Below are 22,162 nucleotides of genomic sequence, written 5' to 3' on the forward strand. Positions count from 1 at the left end.
TGCCCTTGTTTCCCATTATCCATCCCATTTTTCGTCTGCTCCTGTTTCCCAATGATTTGAATAAAGACAAACTCAGAAATGCAGATTCATCTTAATTGTCTTTATAGATGTTCTTCATAATCAGAATGGAGTCTTTAGGAGGCCCAGGACCTCACAACACATGACTAGTCCAGTTCAGACAGCCGAGTCATGGTGAGAAACGCCGTGTCATGGTGAGACACGCCGAGTCATGGTGAGACACGCCGTGTCATGGTGAGACACCCCGAGTCATGGTGAGACACCCCGAGTCATGGTGAGACACGCCGAGTCATGGTAAGACACGCCGTGTCATGGTGAGACACCCCGAGTCATGGTGAGACACCCCGAGTCATGGTGAGACACGCCGAGTCATGGTGAGACACGCCGTGTCATGGTGAGACACCCCGAGTCATGGTGAGACACCCCGAGTCATGGTGAGACACCCCGAGTCATGGGGAGACACCCCGAGTCATGGTGAGACACCCCGAGTCATGGTGAGAAACGCCGAGTCATGGTGAGAAACGCCGTGTCATGGTGAGACACCCTGAGTCATGGTGAGACACCCTGAGTCATGGTGAGACACGGCGAGTCATGGTGAGACACCCCGTGTCATGGTGAGACACCCCGAGTCATGGTGAGACACCCCGTGTCATGGTGAGACACCCTGAGTCATGGTGAGACACGCCGAGTCATGGTGAGACACCCCGAGTCATGGTGAGACACCCCGTGTCATGGTGAGACACCCCGTGTCATGGTGAGACACCCCGAGTCATGGTGAGACACGCCGTGTCATGGTGAGACACGGAAAGGATTGAGATGGGGGGTGGTGCCTAAAGACTGGTGTTGAATAAGAAGTTGTAGACACCTGATGTGACTCTGGAGCCGCTCCAGATGTTGGACTCTGTTTCAAAACACAAAGACAGCAGACGTTTGCAGAACTGAGGAAGGTCCACAAGGAGGTTCTGGAGGTCCACTATTTCCAGCTGAGTAGACAGTCATCTGGAAGGTACCTCCCTGTCTTCTGACACAGAACGCTTTGGTTATTTCTCTGATACTAGAACCAGCAAGCGTGGACTGTCCACATCCTTGTTTGTTGTAGTTTTGGATTCTTGGTAAACATCAAACATGTCTGTCTCTGCATTTGGGTCTACAAGAACATGACATGAGCTTCTCTCATTTCCTGGTGTGTGGAGGACTTTGGTGTTTGGTCATGAAATGAACGCCAGAGACTTCCAACCCAAACATCCATAAACTTCAGCTCAGATGACATGTGAAGATGATAGTGGCTTCGAAGCTTCTCTGAGCTCACTTCCTTCATGTCTTTAGGTCTTGCTAAAGCTCGGGACCACCAGCACTAATACCCAAGCCTGGGTCACCACCGCTGGGTTCCGGATCCCCGAGTCACTCTGCTGAGACAACAAAAAACTTTATTAGCAGCAGACTGTTTGTCGAAGCAGGTCACATGACCAGTTGTGAATGATGTAGAGCCATGGCTCTCGGCAACACCTGTTGTACCACCGAACAGAGCCGAACTGTACAAGCGACCTGGACTGAGTGGCCCCTCCCCCTTGGTATTAAAAACAGGAAATACCAATGGACTTCTATAGAGAAATAAACAGCTGTTACTCCGTCATTCTATTGGTCAGAAGAATCGTTCTCGGTCTGATATGGTCGGTGAGCCAAACAAACTTTTCTAAAACCAGAATCCATCACCAATCTGAGAACAACCCAACAGGGGCAGAAGGGTAGGGGCGGTTCACCTGTCTGCAGTCCACAGGGGGCAACAGACCACACCGGACAACTCAAGAGGGACTGGTTAGAACCAGCCGGACCACTTTGTGTTCAAGACCCTGGAACTTGGATTAAAAAGGAGCAGAGCCTTACCTGTGGTCTTTAGGACGACAGCTCCTCCCACCAGCACCAAATTAAGGCCACTATTACAATCAGCCCAATGATGGGGGTGGAGAGAAGAGGGGGCTCTGACTGGGGGGTGCAGTCCTGAAGAGAAGACAGAAGGGAAGAGCAGAAACGTCAAATGATCAGAGTCTTACAGCCGGACGAGGTCCGGACAACCTGGTGGAGGAAGAAGGGATGGACCGGCAGGAGAGTGGAGCAGAACAAGACCATACTGAGAATGTCTCCAAAACTGGAGAACTGCTCTAAAAGCTAGAAAACAACAGCTGAAATAAAGAATGCTCCTTTGGACCAATCACCTTCTTCAGGTGAACTGACCCAGTCGGCCAGGACAGGTGGTTCTGAAGAGGCCACTGGATTCTCTCAAGTTTGAACCCTCAGGCACCGACTCTTCCGTCGGTGCCTGAGGGTTCAAAGAGTTGAACTCATTGTGGAAGATCCCCCGGTCACACCTCCAAAAAACATTTGACTCCTCCCACTTCACATCATAACACGTCAAAATCTGACCAATCCAGTTTAAGAAACCTGTAACACGCATTAAATAAGGCTAAGCGCTTTAAGCGCTTTGATTGGTTAGACAACTCGCCTGGAGGGGCCCAGAGTGCATGAATGAAAACCTTATTAAAAAAACATTTTACCACAAACAAACATTAACAGGACATAAACAAGTCTGTTCCATGCTGAAGAACATGGATAAGTTGTTATCCACCAAGCTCTTCGGTCAACATGAAGTTGACAGTGGAAAGTTCAGTGCAGTTCAGATTTTGTGGTTCTGAAGTGGACAAAACAGACATAACTTTTCTGTTCAACCTTTTGAGGGTTATGACGGGTTCTGGTACAGCCAGACTAACAAGACAGCTCACAGTGCACAATGTTGCTGTGGGAATTTGGGTGGAGTCGGATCAGGAATGTGGGTGGAGTCCGATCAGGAATGTGGGTGGAGTCAGATCAGGAATGTGGGTGGAATCCGATCAGGAATGTGGGTGAAGTCCGATCAGGAATGTGGGTGGAGTCAGATCAGGGAATCTGGGTGGAGTCCTGATCAGGAATGTGGGTGGAGTCAGATCAGGGGATTTGGGTGGAGTCAGATCAGGGGATGTGGGTGGAGTCTGATCATGAATGTGGGTGGAGGCAGATCAGGAATGTGGGTGGAGTCAGATCAGGGAATGTGGGTGGAGTCTGATCAGGAATGTGAGTGTAGTCCGATCAGGTGATGTGGGTGGAGTCAGATCATGGAATGTGAGTTTAGTCAGATCAGGGAATGTGGGTGGAGTCAGATCAGGGAATGTCGGTGGAGTCAGATCAGGGGATGTGGGTGGATTCAGATCAGGGAATGTTGGTGGAGTCCGATCAGGAATGTGGGTGGAGCTAGATCAGGGGATGTGGGTGGAGTCAGATCAGGGGATGTGGGTGGAGTCAGATCAGGGGATGTGTGTGGAGTCCGATCAGGAATGTGGGTGGAGCTAGATCAGGGGATGTGGGTGGAGTCAGATCAGGGGATGTGGGTGGAGTCAGATCAGGGAATGTGGGTTGAATCAGATCAGGGAATGTGGGTGGAGTCAGATCAGCAATTATGGGATGGAGTCAGATCAGGGGATATGGGTGGAGTCAGATCAGGGAATGTGGGTGGAGTCAGATCAGGGGATGTGAGTGGAGTCCGATCAGGTGATGTGGGTGGAGTCAGATCAGGTGATGTGGGTGGAGTCAGATCAGGAGATGTGGGTGGAGTCAGATCAGGAGATGTGGGTGGAGTCCGATCAGGAATGTGGGTGGAGTCAGATCAGGGGATGTGGGTGGAGTCAGATCATGAAATGTGGGTGGAGTCAGATCAGGGAATGTGGGTGGAGTCCGATCAGGAATGTGGGTGGAGCTAGATCAGGGGATGTGGGTGAAGTCAGATCAGGGGATGTCGGTGGAGTCAGATCAGGGGATGTGGGTGGACTCCGATCAGGAATGTGGGTGGAGTCAGATCATGGAATCTGGGTGGAGTCAGATCATGGAATGTGGGTGGAGTCCGATCAGGGAATGTGGGTGGAGTCCGATCAGGAATGTGGGTGGAGGTAGATCAGGGAATGTGGGTGGAGTCCGATCAGGGAATGTGGGTGGTGTCCGATCAGGGGATGTGGGTGGAGTCAGATCAGGGGATGTGGGTGGAGTCAGATCAGGGATGTGGGTGGAGTCCGATCAGGAATGTGGGTGGAGCTAGATCAGGGGATGTGGGTGGAGTCAGATCAGGGGATGTGGGTGGAGCTAGATCAGGGGATGTGGGTGGAGTCAGATCAGGAATGTGGGTGGAGGTAGATCACGGAATGTGGGTGGAGTCCGATCAGGGAATGTGGGTGGAGTCCGATCAGGGGATGTGGGTGGAGTCAGATCAGGGAATGTGGGTGGAGTCAGATCAGGGGATGTGGGTGGATTCAGATCAGGGAATGTTGGTGGAGTCCGATCAGGAATGTGGGTGGAGCTAGATCAGGGGATGTGGGTGGAGTCAGATCAGGAATGTGGGTGGAGGTAGATCAGGGAATGTGGGTGGAGTCCGATCAGGGAATGTGGGTGGAGTCCGATCAGGGGATGTGGGTGGAGTCAGATCAGGGAATGTGGGTGGAGTCAGATCAGGGGATGTGGGTGGATTCAGATCAGGGAATGTTGGTGGAGTCCGATCAGGAATGTGGGTGGAGCTAGATCAGGGGATGTAGGTGGAGTCAGATCAGGAATGTGGGTGGAGTCCGATCAGGGGATGTGGGTGGAGTCAGATCATGGAATGTGAGTTTAGTCAGATCAGGGAATGTGGGTGGAGTCAGATCAGGGAATGTCGGTGGAGTCAGATCAGGGGATGTGGGTGGATTCAGATCAGGGAATGTTGGTGGAGTCCGATCAGGAATGTGGGTGGAGCTAGATCAGGGGATGTGGGTGGAGTCAGATCAGGGGATGTGGGTGGAGTCAGATCAGGGGATGTGTGTGGAGTCCGATCAGGAATGTGGGTGGAGCTAGATCAGGGGATGTGGGTGGAGTCAGATCAGGGGATGTGGGTGGAGTCAGATCAGGGAATGTGGGTTGAATCAGATCAGGGAATGTGGGTGGAGTCAGATCAGCAATTATGGGATGGAGTCAGATCAGGAGATGTGGGTGGAGTCAGATCAGGAATGTGGGTGGAGTCAGATCAGGGGATGTGGGTGGAGTCAGATCATGAAATGTGGGTGGAGTCAGATCAGGGAATGTGGGTGGAGTCCGATCAGGAATGTGGGTGGAGCTAGATCAGGGGATGTGGGTGAAGTCAGATCAGGGGATGTCGGTGGAGTCAGATCAGGGGATGTGGGTGGACTCCGATCAGGAATGTGGGTGGAGTCAGATCATGGAATCTGGGTGGAGTCAGATCATGGAATGTGGGTGGAGTCCGATCAGGGAATGTGGGTGGAGTCCGATCAGGAATGTGGGTGGAGGTAGATCAGGGAATGTGGGTGGAGTCCGATCAGGGAATGTGGGTGGTGTCCGATCAGGGGATGTGGGTGGAGTCAGATCAGGGGATGTGGGTGGAGTCAGATCAGGGAATGTGGGTGGAGTCCGATCAGGAATGTGGGTGGAGCTAGATCAGGGGATGTGGGTGGAGTCAGATCAGGGGATGTGGGTGGAGCTAGATCAGGGGATGTGGGTGGAGTCAGATCAGGAATGTGGGTGGAGGTAGATCAGGGAATGTGGGTGGAGTCCGATCAGGGAATGTGGGTGGAGTCCGATCAGGGGATGTGGGTGGAGTCAGATCAGGGAATGTGGGTGGAGTCAGATCAGGGGATGTGGGTGGATTCAGATCAGGGAATGTTGGTGGAGTCCGATCAGGAATGTGGGTGGAGCTAGATCAGGGGATGTGGGTGGAGTCAGATCAGGAATGTGGGTGGAGGTAGATCAGGGAATGTGGGTGGAGTCCGATCAGGGAATGTGGGTGGAGTCCGATCAGGGGATGTGGGTGGAGTCAGATCAGGGAATGTGGGTGGAGTCAGATCAGGGGATGTGGGTGGATTCAGATCGGGGAATGTTGGTGGAGTCCGATCAGGAATGTGGGTGGAGCTAGATCAGGGGATGTAGGTGGAGTCATATCAGGAATGTGGGTGGAGTCCGATCAGGGGATGTGGGTGGAGTCAGATCAGGGAATGTGGGTGGAGTCAGATCAGGGGATGTGGGTGGATTCAGATCAGGGAATGTTGGTGGAGTCCGATCAGGAATGTGGGTGGAGCTAGATCAGGGGATGTGGGTGGAGTCAGATCAGGAATGTGGGTGGAGGTAGATCAGGGAATGTGGGTGGAGTCCGATCAGGGGATGTGGGTGGAGTCAGATCAGGGAATGTGGGTGGAGTCAGATCAGGGGATGTGGGTGGATTCAGATCAGGGAATGTTGGTGGAGTCCGATCAGGAATGTGGGTGGAGCTAGATCAGGGGATGTAGGTGGAGTCAGATCAGGAATGTGGGTGGAGGTAGATCAGGGAATGTGGGTGGAGTCCGATCAGGGAATGTGGGTGGAATCCGATCAGGGGATGTGGGTGGAGTCAGATCAGGGAATGTGGGTGGAGTCAGATCAGGGGATGTGGGTGGATTCAGATCAGGGAATGTTGGTGGAGTCCGATCAGGAATGTGGGTGGAGCTAGATCAGGGGATGTGGGTGGAGTCAGATCAGGAATAAGGGTGGAGATAGATCAGGGAATGTGGGTGGAGTCCGATCAGGGAATGTGGGTGGAGTCCGATCAGGGGATGTGGGTGGAGTCAGATCAGGGAATGTGGGTGGAGTCAGATCAGGGGATGTGGGTGGATTCAGATCAGGGAATGTTGGTGGAGTCCGATCAGGAATGTGGGTGGAGCTAGATCAGGGGATGTAGGTGGAGTCAGATCAGGAATGTGGGTGGAGGTAGATCAGGGAATGTGGGTGGAGTCCGATCAGGGAATGTGGGTGGAGTCCGATCAGGGGATGTGGGTGGAGTCAGATCAGGGGATGTGGGTGGAGTCCGATCAGGGGATGTGGGTGGAGTCAGATCAGGGAATGTGGGTGGAGTCCGATCAGGGAATGTGGGTGGAGTCCGATCAGGGAATGTGGGTGGAGTCCGATCAGGGAATGTGGGTGGAGTCCGATCAGGGGATGTGGGTGGAGTCAGATCAGGGAATGTGGGTGGAGTCAGATCAGGGGATGTGGGTGGATTCAGATCAGGGAATGTTGGTGGAGTCCGATCAGGAATGTGGGTGGAGTCAGATCAGGAGATGTGGGTGGAGTCAGATCAGGAATGTGGGTGGAGTCAGATCAGGGGATGTGGGTGGAGTCAGATCATGAAATGTGGGTGGAGTCAGATCAGGGAATGTGGGTGGAGTCCGATCAGGAATGTGGGTGGAGCTAGATCAGGGGATGTGGGTGAAGTCAGATCAGGGGATGTCGGTGGAGTCAGATCAGGGGATGTGGGTGGACTCCGATCAGGAATGTGGGTGGAGTCAGATCATGGAATCTGGGTGGAGTCAGATCATGGAATGTGGGTGGAGTCCGATCAGGGAATGTGGGTGGAGTCCGATCAGGAATGTGGGTGGAGGTAGATCAGGGAATGTGGGTGGAGTCCGATCAGGGAATGTGGGTGGTGTCCGATCAGGGGATGTGGGTGGAGTCAGATCAGGGGATGTGGGTGGAGTCAGATCAGGAAATGTGGGTGGAGTCCGATCAGGAATGTGGGTGGAGCTAGATCAGGGGATGTGGGTGGAGTCAGATCAGGGGATGTGGGTGGAGCTAGATCAGGGGATGTGGGTGGAGTCAGATCAGGAATGTGGGTGGAGGTAGATCAGGGAATGTGGGTGGAGTCCGATCAGGGAATGTGGGTGGAGTCCGATCAGGGGATGTGGGTGGAGTCAGATCAGGGAATGTGGGTGGAGTCAGATCAGGGGATGTGGGTGGATTCAGATCAGGGAATGTTGGTGGAGTCCGATCAGGAATGTGGGTGGAGCTAGATCAGGGGATGTGGGTGCAGTCAGATCAGGAATGTGGGTGGAGGTAGATCAGGGAATGTGGGTGGAGTCCGATCAGGGAATGTGGGTGGAGTCCGATCAGGGGATGTGGGTGGAGTCAGATCAGGGAATGTGGGTGGAGTCAGATCAGGGGATGTGGGTGGATTCAGATCGGGGAATGTTGGTGGAGTCCGATCAGGAATGTGGGTGGAGCTAGATCAGGGGATGTAGGTGGAGTCATATCAGGAATGTGGGTGGAGTCCGATCAGGGGATGTGGGTGGAGTCAGATCAGGGAATGTGGGTGGAGTCAGATCAGGGGATGTGGGTGGATTCAGATCAGGGAATGTTGGTGGAGTCCGATCAGGAATGTGGGTGGAGCTAGATCAGGGGATGTGGGTGGAGTCAGATCAGGAATGTGGGTGGAGGTAGATCAGGGAATGTGGGTGGAGTCCGATCAGGGGATGTGGGTGGAGTCAGATCAGGGAATGTGGGTGGAGTCAGATCAGGGGATGTGGGTGGATTCAGATCAGGGAATGTTGGTGGAGTCCGATCAGGAATGTGGGTGGAGCTAGATCAGGGGATGTAGGTGGAGTCAGATCAAGAATGTGGGTGGAGGTAGATCAGGGAATGTGGGTGGAGTCCGATCAGGGAATGTGGGTGGAATCCGATCAGGGGATGTGGGTGGAGTCAGATCAGGGAATGTGGGTGGAGTCAGATCAGGGGATGTGGGTGGATTCAGATCAGGGAATGTTGGTGGAGTCCGATCAGGAATGTGGGTGGAGCTAGATCAGGGGATGTGGGTGGAGTCAGATCAGGAATAAGGGTGGAGATAGATCAGGGAATGTGGGTGGAGTCCGATCAGGGAATGTGGGTGGAGTCCGATCAGGGGATGTGGGTGGAGTCAGATCAGGGAATGTGGGTGGAGTCAGATCAGGGGATGTGGGTGGATTCAGATCAGGGAATGTTGGTGGAGTCCGATCAGGAATGTGGGTGGAGCTAGATCAGGGGATGTGGGTGGAGTCAGATCAGGAATGTGGGTGGAGGTAGATCAGGGAATGTGGGTGGAGTCCGATCAGGGAATGTGGGTGGAGTCCGATCAGGGGATGTGGGTGGAGTCAGATCAGGGAATGTGGGTGGAGTCAGATCAGGGGATGTGGGTGGATTCAGATCAGGGAATGTTGGTGGAGTCCGATCAGGAATGTGGGTGGAGCTAGATCAGGGGATGTAGGTGGAGTCAGATCAGGAATGTGGGTGGAGTCCGATCAGGGGATGTGGGTGGAGTCAGATCATGGAATGTGAGTTTAGTCAGATCAGGGAATGTGGGTGGAGTCAGATCAGGGAATGTGGGTGGAGTCAGATCAGGGGATGTGGGTGGATTCAGATCAGGGAATGTTGGTGGAGTCCGATCAGGAATGTGGGTGGAGCTAGATCAGGGGATGTGGGTGGAGTCAGATCAGGAATGTGGGTGGAGGTAGATCAGGGAATGTGGGTGGAGTCCGATCAGGGGATGTGGGTGGAGTCAGATCAGGGAATGTGGGTGGAGTCAGATCAGGGGATGTGGGTGGATTCAGATCAGGGAATGTTGGTGGAGTCCGATCAGGAATGTGGGTGGAGCTAGATCAGGGGATGTAGGTGGAGTCAGATCAGGAATGTGGGTGGAGGTAGATCAGGGAATGTGGGTGGAGTCCGATCAGGGAATGTGGGTGGAATCCGATCAGGGGATGTGGGTGGAGTCAGATCAGGGAATGTGGGTGGAGTCAGATCAGGGGATGTGGGTGGATTCAGATCAGGGAATGTTGGTGGAGTCCGATCAGGAATGTGGGTGGAGCTAGATCAGGGGATGTGGGTGGAGTCAGATCAGGGGATGTGGGTGGAGTCAGATCAGGGGATGTGTGTGGAGTCCGATCAGGAATGTGGGTGGAGCTAGATCAGGGGATGTGGGTGGAGTCAGATCAGGGGATGTGGGTGGAGTCAGATCAGGGAATGTGGGTTGAATCAGATCAGGGAATGTGGGTGGAGTCAGATCAGCAATTATGGGATGGAGTCAGATCAGGGAATGTGGGTGGAGTCAGATCACGAATGTGAGTGGAGTCCGATCAGGTGATGTGGGTGGAGTCAGATCAGGTGATGTGGGTGGAGTCAGATCAGGAGATGTGGGTGGAGTCAGATCAGGAGAGGTGGGTGGAGTCAGATCAGGAATGTGGGTGGAGTCAGATCAGGGGATGTGGGTGGAGTCAGATCATGAAATGTGGGTGGAGTCAGATCAGGGAATGTGGGTGGAGTCCGATCAGGAATGTGGGTGGAGCTAGATCAGGGGATGTGGGTGAAGTCAGATCAGGGGATGTCGGTGGAGTCAGATCAGGGGATGTGGGTGGACTCCGATCAGGAATGTGGGTGGAGTCAGATCATGGAATCTGGGTGGAGTCAGATCATGGAATGTGGGTGGAGTCCGATCAGGGAATGTGGGTGGAGTCCGATCAGGGAATGTGGGTGGAGGTAGATCAGGGAATGTGGGTGGAGTCCGATCAGGGAATGTGGGTGGTGTCCGATCAGGGGATGTGGGTGGAGTCAGATCAGGGGATGTGGGTGGAGTCAGATCAGGGAATGTGGGTGGAGTCCGATCAGGAATGTGGGTGGAGCTAGATCAGGGGATGTGGGTGGAGTCAGATCAGGGGATGTGGGTGGAGTCAGATCAGGAATGTGGGTGGAGGTAGATCAGGGAATGTGGGTGGAGTCCGATCAGGGGATGTGGGTGGAGTCAGATCAGGGAATGTGGGTGGAGTCAGATCAGGGGATGTGGGTGGATTCAGATCAGGGAATGTTGGTGGAGTCCGATCAGGAATGTGGGTGGAGCTAGATCAGGGGATGTGGGTGGAGTCAGATCAGGAATGTGGGTGGAGGTAGTTCAGGGAATGTGGGTGGAGTCCGATCAGGGAATGTGGGTGGAGTCCGATCAGGGGATGTGGGTGGAGTCAGATCAGGGAATGTGGGTGGAGTCAGATCAGGGGATGTGGGTGGATTCAGATCGGGGAATGTTGGTGGAGTCCGATCAGGAATGTGGGTGGAGCTAGATCAGGGGATGTAGGTGGAGTCATATCAGGAATGTGGGTGGAGTCCGATCAGGGGATGTGGGTGGAGTCAGATCAGGGAATGTGGGTGGAGTCAGATCAGGGGATGTGGGTGGATTCAGATCAGGGAATGTTGGTGGAGTCCGATCAGGAATGTGGGTGGAGCTAGATCAGGGGATGTGGGTGGAGTCAGATCAGGAATGTGGGTGGAGGTAGATCAGGGAATGTGGGTGGAGTCCGATCAGGGGATGTGGGTGGAGTCAGATCAGGGAATGTGGGTGGAGTCAGATCAGGGGATGTGGGTGGATTCAGATCAGGGAATGTTGGTGGAGTCCGATCAGGAATGTGGGTGGAGCTAGATCAGGGGATGTAGGTGGAGTCAGATCAGGAATGTGGGTGGAGGTAGATCAGGGAATGTGGGTGGAGTCCGATCAGGGAATGTGGGTGGAATCCGATCAGGGGATGTGGGTGGAGTCAGATCAGGGAATGTGGGTGGAGTCAGATCAGGGGATGTGGGTGGATTCAGATCAGGGAATGTTGGTGGAGTCCGATCAGGAATGTGGGTGGAGCTAGATCAGGGGATGTGGGTGGAGTCAGATCAGGAATAAGGGTGGAGATAGATCAGGGAATGTGGGTGGAGTCCGATCAGGGAATGTGGGTGGAGTCCGATCAGGGGATGTGGGTGGAGTCAGATCAGGGAATGTGGGTGGAGTCAGATCAGGGGATGTGGGTGGATTCAGATCAGGGAATGTTGGTGGAGTCCGATCAGGAATGTGGGTGGAGCTAGATCAGGGGATGTAGGTGGAGTCAGATCAGGAATGTGGGTGGAGGTAGATCAGGGAATGTGGGTGGAGTCCGATCAGGGAATGTGGGTGGAGTCCGATCAGGGGATGTGGGTGGAGTCAGATCAGGGGATGTGGGTGGAGTCCGATCAGGGGATGTGGGTGGAGTCAGATCAGGGAATGTGGGTGGAGTCCGATCAGGGAATGTGGGTGGAGTCCGATCAGGGAATGTGGGTGGAGTCCGATCAGGGAATGTGGGTGGAGTCCGATCAGGGGATGTGGGTGGAGTCAGATCAGGGAATGTGGGTGGAGTCAGATCAGGGGATGTGGGTGGATTCAGATCAGGGAATGTTGGTGGAGTCCGATCAGGAATGTGGGTGGAGCTAGATCAGGGGATGTAGGTGGAGTCAGATCAGGAATGTGGGTGGAGGTAGATCAGGGAATGTGGGTGGAGTCCGATCAGGGAATGTGGGTGGAGTCCGATCAGGGGATGTGGGTGGAGTCAGATCAGGGGATGTGGGTGGAGTCAGATCAGGGAATGTGGGTGGAGCTAGATCAGGGAATGTGGGTGGAGTCAGATCAGGGGATGTGGGTGGATTCAGATCAGGGAATGTTGGTGGAGTCCGATCAGGAATGTGGGTGGAGCCAGATCAGGGGATGTGGGTGGAGTCAGATCAGGGGATATGGGTGGAGTCAGATCAGGGGATATGGGTGGAGTCAGATCAGGGGATGTGGGTGGAGTCAGATCAGGGGATGTGGGTGGACTCCGATCAGGAATGTGGGTGGAGTCAGATCATGGAATGTGGGTGGAGTCAGATCATGGAATGTGGGTGGAGTCAGATCAGGGAATGTGGGTGGAGTCCGATCAGGAATGTGGGTGGAGCTAGATCAGGGGATGTGTGTGGAGTCAGATCAGGGGATGTGGGTGGAGTCAGATCAGGGAATGTGGGTGGAGTCCGATCAGGAATGTGGGTGGAGCTAGATCAGGGGATGTGTGTGGAGTCAGATCAGGGGATGTGGGTGGACTCCGATCAGGAATGTGGGTGGAGTCAGATCATGGAATGTGGGTGGAGTCAGATCATGGAATGTGGGTGGAGTCAGATCAGGGAATGTGGGTGGAGTCCGATCAGGAATGTGGGTGGAGCTAGATCAGGGGATGTGTGTGGAGTCAGATCAGGGGATGTGGGTGGAGTCCTGAGCGTCTGACATCTAACCTGTGGGCTCCTTAGTAGCAGCTTCTGCAGCTCCGCCTTGCAGCGCTGCAACTCAAGCGCCAGCGAGGTCCGTTCCCGCTGACTGCTGTCGTACAGCACCTGCAGCTCCACCAGCTCCGTCTTCACGGTGTCACACTGACATGCACACACAAGTGTGTTATTCATCATGCAAAGATGGAACACAGTGATGCAGAACAAACACTGGAACATATGGAGAAGATGGCAGAGAAGAAACGCTGAACACGGTCTGGTAAAGAAACGATTCTTCGTTGTAGACGGTCTAAAACTGCTGTCAAGCCAGCCGTCATTCAGATCTGCGGTGTCAAATGAACAGCTCCTGAATTTTTAGTGCTCTTGCATTCTCAGCTTTACAGGAACTGAGTGAACGCGGCTGAAATCCCTTTCCAGTTTTCAAAATAAGTTTAAAACACTGAGAAGTCAAATGAATGATTGAAGGACAAAATACTTTTCTTATATTAATCAATTGAAAAATTATTATGAAAAAGGTTGAGATAAGATTGGCTGTGTATAAACATACTACCAACCATATATAGCCCATTCATTTATGTTTATTGTAAATGTCATTTAATTATTCCATCATGGACATGTTATGATTTATGATTTTTGAGAATCAGTACAAACACTTCATGATGAAATATAGAAGTGGAGACTTGATCTAAATGTCCAATTGGGTATTTGTCTCAAACATAGCATCTTCTGACAGAGATGCTATGCTTGAGACACTGTAGTTGAGGTTTTTGCCAGAATCCATGATAGCAACTACTTTCATTCTCATCAGGACTGTCTTGGCCACCCCGACAATTATTTACAGGCACTTTTACTGTAGAAAATTTGAGTTATTCATGTTTGAAATCCCAAATATTTTACATTTTCACAAAGTCCAATCATCTTTTTTGGACATGCTATGGATCCATCCATCCATGCTATGTTTGAGACACTGTGCAGAGACACATGGTGTCAGGAGCGGCTCATTTGACACCGCAGATCTGAATGACGGCTGGGTGACAGCAGTGTTCTAGATGGTGGATCGTACCTTTGTTGTCTCAGGACTTCTGCTGTTTGACTGGGCTCGACATTTTCCTCGTAAACAAACATAAACCGGATTAAACGGAACCGTCTGAGTCTGATTTATGTGCAGGTTTCTGTCTAATCTCAGGTTCTGTTCCTGGATTTCCCCAACCCCCATCAGCACAGCAGCTAAACATCCTGGTTCTGCTCCTGAAGATCCAGAACCCGAGCGACGTTCTTCACATAGAGGAACGTTCTGCTTCTGTGAAGACCCCGTGCTGAGGAACGTTCAACCAGAAAGAGTCAAACCCGGACCGAGCTACCTCCTTTTGGACCTTCTGCGCCGTCTCCTCAGCCCACCTCAGCTGGACTTTCAGGGAGCTAATCTCAGACCGGCTGTTGTCCCCTTGGACAGCTGCAGAGTCCAGCTGTTCTGGTCCAGCCTGGGAGGGGGGGGCGCAAGGATCTGCCTTCCTGTGGGGGTGCGGTTCAGTAGTGAGCTTCTCTTTGATTGCCAGGTAGACCTCATCACACCTGTGCATCAGGAAGCAGGGGATGATGACTCAGCAGATGAAGCTGCTGTTAGCAGTGAAAAGAGCTGAGTCGGCACTCACACATCTCCCTGCTGCTGCAGACGCTCCACCCTGTTGCTCAGATGCCTGTTATCGCCACTCAGAGTCTGACGCTCGCAGGTCAGAGACCACACCTCCTCCTGCAGCCGAGCCGCCTCTACTGAAAACAAAAATGTATTCAAACCGACGTTTTCACACAGAGACGCGTCAGCAACTTTGAACAAAATATTTCGTTTTGATTTCAGGTTTTTGGTTTATTATCCATCCATCCATGATCCATCCATGATCCATCCGTCCATCCGTCCGTCCATCCATGATCCATCCATCCATCCATGATCCATCCGTCCATCCATCCATCAATCCATCCATCAATCCATCCATGATCCATCCGTCCATCAATGATCCATCTGTCCATCCATGATCCATCCGTCCATCCATGATCCATCCATCCATCAATCCATCCATGATCCATCCGTCCATCAATGATCCATCCGTCCATCCATGATCCATCCATCCATCCATGATCCATTCGTCCATCCATGATCCATCCGTCCATCCATGATCCATCCTTCCATCCCTGATCCATCCGTCCCATCCATGATCCGTCCGTCCATCCATGATCCATCCATCCATCCTTCCATCCATGATCCATCCGTCCATCCATGATCCATCCGTCCATCCATGATCCATCCATCCATCAATCCATCCATGATCCATCCGTCCATCAATGATCCATCCGTCCATCCATGATCCATCCATCCATCCATGATCCATCCGTCCATCCATGATCCATCGATCCAACAATCCATCCATGATCCATCCGTCCATCAATGATCCATCCCTCCATCCATGATCCATCCATCCATCCATGATCCATTCGTCCATCCATGATCCATCCATCCATCCATGATCCATCCGTCCATCCATGATCCATCCATACATCAATCCATCCATGATCCATCCGTCCATCAATGATCCATCCGTCCATCCAGGATCTATCCATCCATCCATCCATGATCCATCCATCCATCCATCTATCCATGATCCATCCATCCATCCATGATCCATCTGTCCATCCATGATCCATCCGTCCTTTTATGATCCATCCATCCATCCATCCATGATCCATCCATCCATCCATCTATCCATGATCCATCCATCCATCCATGATCCATCTGTCCATCCATGATCCATCCATCCATCCATCCATGATCCATCCATCCATGATCCATCCATCCATGATCCATCTGTCCATCCATGATCCATCCATCCATCCATGATCCATCCATGATCCATCCATCCATCCATCCATCCATCCATGATCAATCCATCCATCCATCCATGATCCATCCATCCATCCATCCATCCATCCATCCATGATCCATCCATCCATCCATCCATCCATCCATGATCCATTCATGATCCATTCATCCATCCATCCATCCATCCATCCATCCATGATCCATTCATCCATCCATCCATCTATCCATGATCCATATATGATCCATCCATCCATGATCCATCCATCCATCTATGATCCATCCATCCATCCATCCATCCATCTATGATCCATCCATCCATCCATCCATCCATCCATCCATCCATCCATCCATCCATCCATCCATCTATCCATGATCCATCCATCCATCCATGATCCATCCATCCATCTATGATCCATCCATCCATCCATCTATCCATGATCCATCCATCCATCCATGATCCATCCGTCCATCCATGATCCATCCATCCATCCATCCATCCATCCATCCATCCATCCATCCATGATCCATCCATGATCCATTCATCCATCCATCCATCCATCCATCCATGATCCATCCATCCATCTATCCATGATCCATATATGATCCATCCATCCATGATCCATCCATCCATCTATGATCCATCCATCCATCCATCCATCCATCCATCCATCCATCCATCCATCCATCCATCTATCCATGATCCATCCATCCATCCATGATCCATCCATTCATCCATCCACCCATCCATCCATCCATGATCCATCCATCCATCCATCCATGATCCATTCATCCATCCATCCATCTATCCATGATCCATATATGATCCATCCATCCATGATCCATCCATCCATCTATGATCCATCCATCCATCCATCCATCCATCTATGATCCATCCATCCATCCATCCATCTATGATCCATCCATCCATCCATCCATCCATCCATCCATCCATCCATCTATCCATGATCCATCCGTCCATCCATGATCCATCCATCCATCCATGATCCATCTGTCCATCCATGATCCATCCATCAATCCATCCATGATCCATCCGTCCATCCATGATCCATCCGTCCATCTATGATCCATCCATCCATCCATCCATGATCCATCCATCCATCCATCTATCCATGATCCATCCATCCATCCATGATCCATCTGTCCATCCATGATCCATCCATCCATCCATCCATGATCCATCCATCCATCCATCTATCCATGATCCATCCATCCATCCATGATCCATCTGTCCATCCATGATCCATCCATCCATGATCCATCCATGATCCATCCATCCATCCATCCATCCATCCATCCATCCATCCATGATCAATCCATCCATCCATCCATGATCCATCCATCCATCCATCCATCCATCCATGATCCATCCATCCATCCATCCATCCATCCATCCATGATCCATCCATGATCCATTCATCCATCCATCCATCCATCCATCCATCCATGATCCATCCATCCATCCATCCATGATCCATTCATCCATCCATCCATCTATCCATGATCCATATGTGATCCATCCATCCATGATCCATCCATCCATCCATGATCCATCCATCCATCTATGATCCATCCATCCATCCATCCATCCATCTATGATCCATCCATCCATCCATCCATCCATCCATCCATCCATCTATCCATGATCCATCCATCCATCCATGATCCATCCATCCATCTATGATCCATCCATCCATCCATCCATCTATCCATGATCCATCCATCCATCCATGATCCATCTGTCCATCCATGATCCATCCATCCATCCATCCATCCATCCATCCATCCATCCATCCATCCATGATCCATCCATGATCCATTCATCCATCCATCCATCCATCCATCCATGATCCATCCATCCATCCATCCATGATCCATTCATCCATCCATCCATCTATCCATGATCCATATATGATCCATCCATCCATGATCCATCCATCCATCTATGATCCATCCATCCATCCATCCATCCATCCATCCATCCATCTATCCATGATCCATCCATCCATCCATGATCCATCCATTCATCCATCCATCCATCCATCCATCCATGATCCATCCATCCATCCATCCATGATCCATTCATCCATCCATCCATCTATCCATGATCCATATATGATCCATCCATCCATGATCCATCCATCCATCTATGATCCATCCATCCATCCATCCATCCATCCATCCATCCATCCATCCATCCATCCATCCATCTATGATCCATCCATCCATCCATCCATCCATCTATGATCCATCCATCCATCCATCCATCCATCCATCTATCCATGATCCATCCGTCCATCCATGATCCATCCATCCATCCATGATCCATCTGTCCATCCATGATCCATCCATCCATCCATCCATGATCCATCCATGATCCATTTATCCATCTATTCATCTTTAGGACCTGCTGATGTTGCTGGAGCCTATTCCAGCCAGTCTTAGGTGAAGGCGGGCTCTACCCTGAGCCCGTCACTAGTCTGCCACAGGCCCACATACTCTCACACACACTCACATTCAGAACCACAGATGAATGTCTGAATCCGCTTTCTGGACTGTAGGGGGAAGCTGGAGAACACCTCCACACAGAAATAACCCAGCTGGGATTTGAACCAGGACCTTTTTCATGTGAGTTGAGAGTGCGGAGCACTACACCACTGTGCCAAACAAAATATGGTTCAGATTACCTTTTGAGCAGGGGTTCAGGGTCTCCGTGTTCAGCTCTGCCCTCAAGGAGTTGATCTCCAGCTCGTACTTGGCCACCGTGGCGTGCAGAGCCTGAAGCTCCGCCTTCAGACGGCACAGCTCCTCCTGCAGGTAGGCTATGTCGCTCTCACTGTCTGCTGCTGCCTCCTCGGCCGCCTGCTGGAGCACCAGCACCTCCTCTTGGGCCAAACGCAGCTCCTGCTGGACCTCCTTTAGCTCTCCTTCCCTCTCCTCCTGCAGGCGGTTCACCTCATCCTGAGCTGAGCGGAACTGCACTGCAGCCGACACACAACCAGAGGGTGAGTCCATGAGACGGTCCCAAGTCCGGGCCAAAGCTGTCACAAAGAGCAACTGAACGAAAATAAAACCCGACCACAAATAGAACTTTCATACCGGATCAGTCCCAGATCAACACCCACCGCCATGTCAGTCTGTGCAGAAAGGATAAACACCTTTCTGCCTGTATGTGTGTATGTGTGTGTTGGTGCCGGTGTATGCGTGTCTATGTCTATGTGTGTGTGTGTATGTGTGTATGTGTGTGTCTATGTGTGTGTGTGTATGTGTGTGTTAGTGCCGGTGAATGCGTGTCTCTGTCGATGTGTGTTTGTGTGTATGTGTGTGTTAGTGCCGGTGTATGTGTGTCTATGTCTATGTGTGTGTGTGTGTGTGTATGTGTGTGTTAGTGCCGGTGTCTGCGGGTCTATGTCTATGTGTGTATGTGTGTGTGTGTTCGTGTGTGTATTTGGGTTTCCCTGCATAATCAGCTGTTTGCAATAGAACCTTGCAGCGTCTGGATGTGTCTGGTGAAGCTCTCCGCCTGGTGGGCGCTCGCCAGCCGCTCGTCCTCCAGCAGACCTGGGGGGCACAGAGGGTTTATGGTCATGGAGGGGGCATGCTCCTCTGAGAGAGCGGCTTGTGGCTCCTCACCCTGCAGCTCTTCACAGCCCTGCTCATGCTTCTGGGAAACCTCCTGGGTCTCCTCCAGCCGCAGGAGCAGCTGCACCAGCTGAGCCCTTAGCTCCTTTAGCTCCTCCTTACTCTTTAGCGCTGCCCCTTTCCCCTCCGCCTCCTTTTCGTGCTGCCTCTTCTTCACGTGGCCCTCATCCTCTGTGTGTTGGCAGCTCGGATCTCTAACCCCCATGATGAGCGTGTCGTCCTGCAGTTCATCTGCCAACACAAACGGGGCGGAGTCACAGGCACGGAAACACAGATCAAAGGTCATCTATGTCCCCAACACCAGGGGCCTCCAACCGTTTTCAAGCCATGGGCCTGGTCCAACGTCATTTCACGGACCGGCCCAAACGTAGAACTCCATCAGAACTCTGAGAATGAGCAGGAAGGCTGTAACATCTGAGTGATGCTGCATTCAGGTGATGCTGCATTCAGGTGATGCTGCATTCAGGTGATGCTGCATTCAGGTGATGCTGCATTCAGGTGATGAAACGAAACAACTACATGCTGCATTCGGGCGATGCTGCTTTCAGGCGATGCTGCGTTCGGGCGATGCTGCGTTCAGGTGATGCTGCATTCAGGTGATGCTGCGTTCGGGTGATGCTGCATTCAGGTGATGCTGCATTCAGGTGATGCTGCATTCAGGTGATGCTGCATTCGGGCGATGCTGCATTCGGGCGATGCTGCATTCAGGCGATGCTGCATTCGGGCGATGCTGCGTTCGGGCGATGCTGCTTTCGGGCGATCCTGCGTTCGGGCGATGCTGCGTTCGGGCGATGCTGCGTTCGGGCGATGCTGCGTTCGGGCGATGCTGCATTCGGGCGATGCTGCATTCGGGCGATGCTGCATTCGGGCGATGCTGCGTTCGGGCGATGCTGCATTCGGGTGATGCTGCGTTCGGGCGATGCTGCATTCGGGCGATGCTGCATTCGGGCGATGCTGCGTTCGGGCGATGCTGCATTCAGGTGATGCTGCATTCAGGTGATGCTGCATTCGGGCGATGCTGCATTCGGGCGATGCTGCATTCGGGTGATGCTGCATTCGGGCGATGCTGCATTCGGGTGATGCTGCATTCGGGCGATGCTGCATTCAGGTGATGCTGCATTCGGGCGATGCTGCATTCGGGCGATGCTGCATTCAGGTGATGCTGCATTCGGGCGATGCTGCATTCGGGCGATGCTGCATTCGGGCGATGCTGCGTTCAGGTGATGCTGCGTTCGTGCGATGCTGCATTCAGTTTTTTCAATCGTTCATAAACTTCACCACTACATTCTCACTACATTTTAGACAACACACTAAACAGAAGGTTCGCGAGCGTGCACGCGCCCGCTGTGCTGCTTGATTGTAAATATCAAAAGGATTGAAAATGATCCATAAGGTTTCCTGGTTCGGCTCCCAGACATGACGTCACGGCTCTGTTCACCTGCAGCCCTTCTCCTGTCTACGGCGCTGTTTGGTGGGGTTCAGGTTTCGCGGGGGGGGGGGGGGGGGGGGGGCTCCGCTCCCACACACACGCAACCTCACCCACCCCCACGCCAGGACCCGCTGCGTGCTCCGGCTCCCTTTATGACACAGAAAGTGTCAGCGGGGACTTTTGGGGGAACGTAAGGAAGCTCACTGACCAGATGGATCCAGAACCTCCTCGATGAGGGGGGGCAACCGGAGTCCGTCCATGATCCCGTAGACCGGACCAGCTGGACCGATGGGGATCCGGGGAGGAAGACGCGCAGCAAGCCCAGGACGCGCGCTCACGCTGCGCGCACACGGAGCCCCCTACATCACCCTTCAGTTTGGGAGGGGGCTCAACTCACGCCCCCCCTCCACACACACACATCTCTCCTCAATGAAGAAGGAGCATTAGAGGGGGGGGGGGGCGCTATAGGATCAGAACCATAGACCGTAAGAGAAGTAGACTAAGTGACCCCGCCCCCTGCCTTCCAAACAGGAAGTACCCGCAGACATAAACAGCTGTTCTTTTGGATCTGATACTTTTATTTTAACTTGCTCTTTATTTTTTTCATGATATTTTTTTCTGCAGTTCAATTTATAAACGGACCAATCAGATTGAACGATTGATTGACAGATTCTCCCGAGTCGCTTTCAGTTGAAGGGGTGTGGTCTTCCCACAAGCTTACTTCTGATTGGCGACAGTAGTTGCCATGGAAACGTGAATGCAAGGACTGGCACCAATCACTGTCTTCTGGCTCCAACATGGCGGCATCTGTATTGCAGAAAAACGGCTGAATTGGCTTCATTTTGTTGGAGCCGGAGGGAAGACGTTTGCACACCCGCTCAGTTCAGGTCTCTGATACGGTCGATGACAACACGGACAGTCAGGCAAACTTCCGGGTTGAAGCTGGGTCAGAAAACAAGCTTGATCAGATCTCTGCAGTCTGGTCCTGAGGGTTCTGCTCTGAGGTCCATCATCTGAAAGAAGATCAAACAATCGCTGATGTCATCCAGAGGATTCGGACAAAGACAAAACCGGTATCTGGGTTAACTCCGCCCACTTTTATTATGTCTGGATGAGACAGAATTAAGACTTGACTGAGTCCACAAACAACCCATGATACAACAACACACACACAGAAAGACACACAAAATTCATACATGAACCAGGAGAAAATGACAATTGCACTGAAAGAACCCAGCTGGGATTTGAAC

The 22,162-nt window shown here is 52.1% G+C and overlaps 1 protein-coding gene across 3 annotated transcripts; it reads right to left on the reverse strand.

The window, feature by feature from the left end:
* Positions 1–79: 79 nt before the first annotated feature.
* LOC110014053 (coiled-coil domain-containing protein 136) lies at positions 80–21,345 on the reverse strand. Of its 3 annotated transcripts, none has more exons than XM_023952192.1 (9): positions 21,121–21,345; positions 19,475–19,714; positions 19,328–19,402; positions 18,529–18,822; positions 14,604–14,718; positions 14,313–14,523; positions 12,961–13,095; positions 1,903–2,016; positions 80–1,427 (listed from the first exon to the last, which is right to left on the reverse strand). In XM_023952192.1, exons 1-8 carry the CDS (start codon positions 21,170–21,172, stop codon positions 1,912–1,914), a joined length of 1,227 nt encoding a protein of 408 aa, XP_023807960.1. In that variant the 5' UTR covers positions 21,173–21,345; the 3' UTR covers positions 80–1,427; positions 1,903–1,911. The 3 variants fall into 3 exon arrangements, with proteins under 3 accessions (XP_023807960.1, XP_023807959.1, XP_023807958.1); XM_023952191.1 differs by having other exon boundaries at positions 80–1,424; positions 14,604–14,721; XM_023952190.1 differs by having other exon boundaries at positions 14,604–14,721.
* Positions 21,346–22,162: the final 817 nt, after the last annotated feature.

This window comes from Oryzias latipes, chromosome 23 (genome assembly GCF_002234675.1).
Source record: "Oryzias latipes chromosome 23, ASM223467v1".
NCBI classification, from domain to species: domain Eukaryota; kingdom Metazoa; phylum Chordata; class Actinopteri; order Beloniformes; family Adrianichthyidae; genus Oryzias; species Oryzias latipes.

Bases quoted from the DNA above. Each gene is read 5' to 3' on its own strand.
- LOC110014053 (XM_023952191.1), bottom strand. From the start codon at position 21,172: ATGGACGGACTCCGGTTGCCCCCCCTCATCGAGGAGGTTCTGGATCCA. The intron at 19,403-19,474 runs GTGAGGAGCCAC...TGTGCCCCCCAG, and splicing joins GGGCTGTGAAGAGCTGCAGG to GTCTGCTGGAGGACGAGCGG. The intron at 13,096-14,312 runs GTAGCTCGGTCC...TGTGCATGTCAG, and splicing joins CGCAGAAGGTCCAAAAGGAG to TGTGACACCGTGAAGACGGA.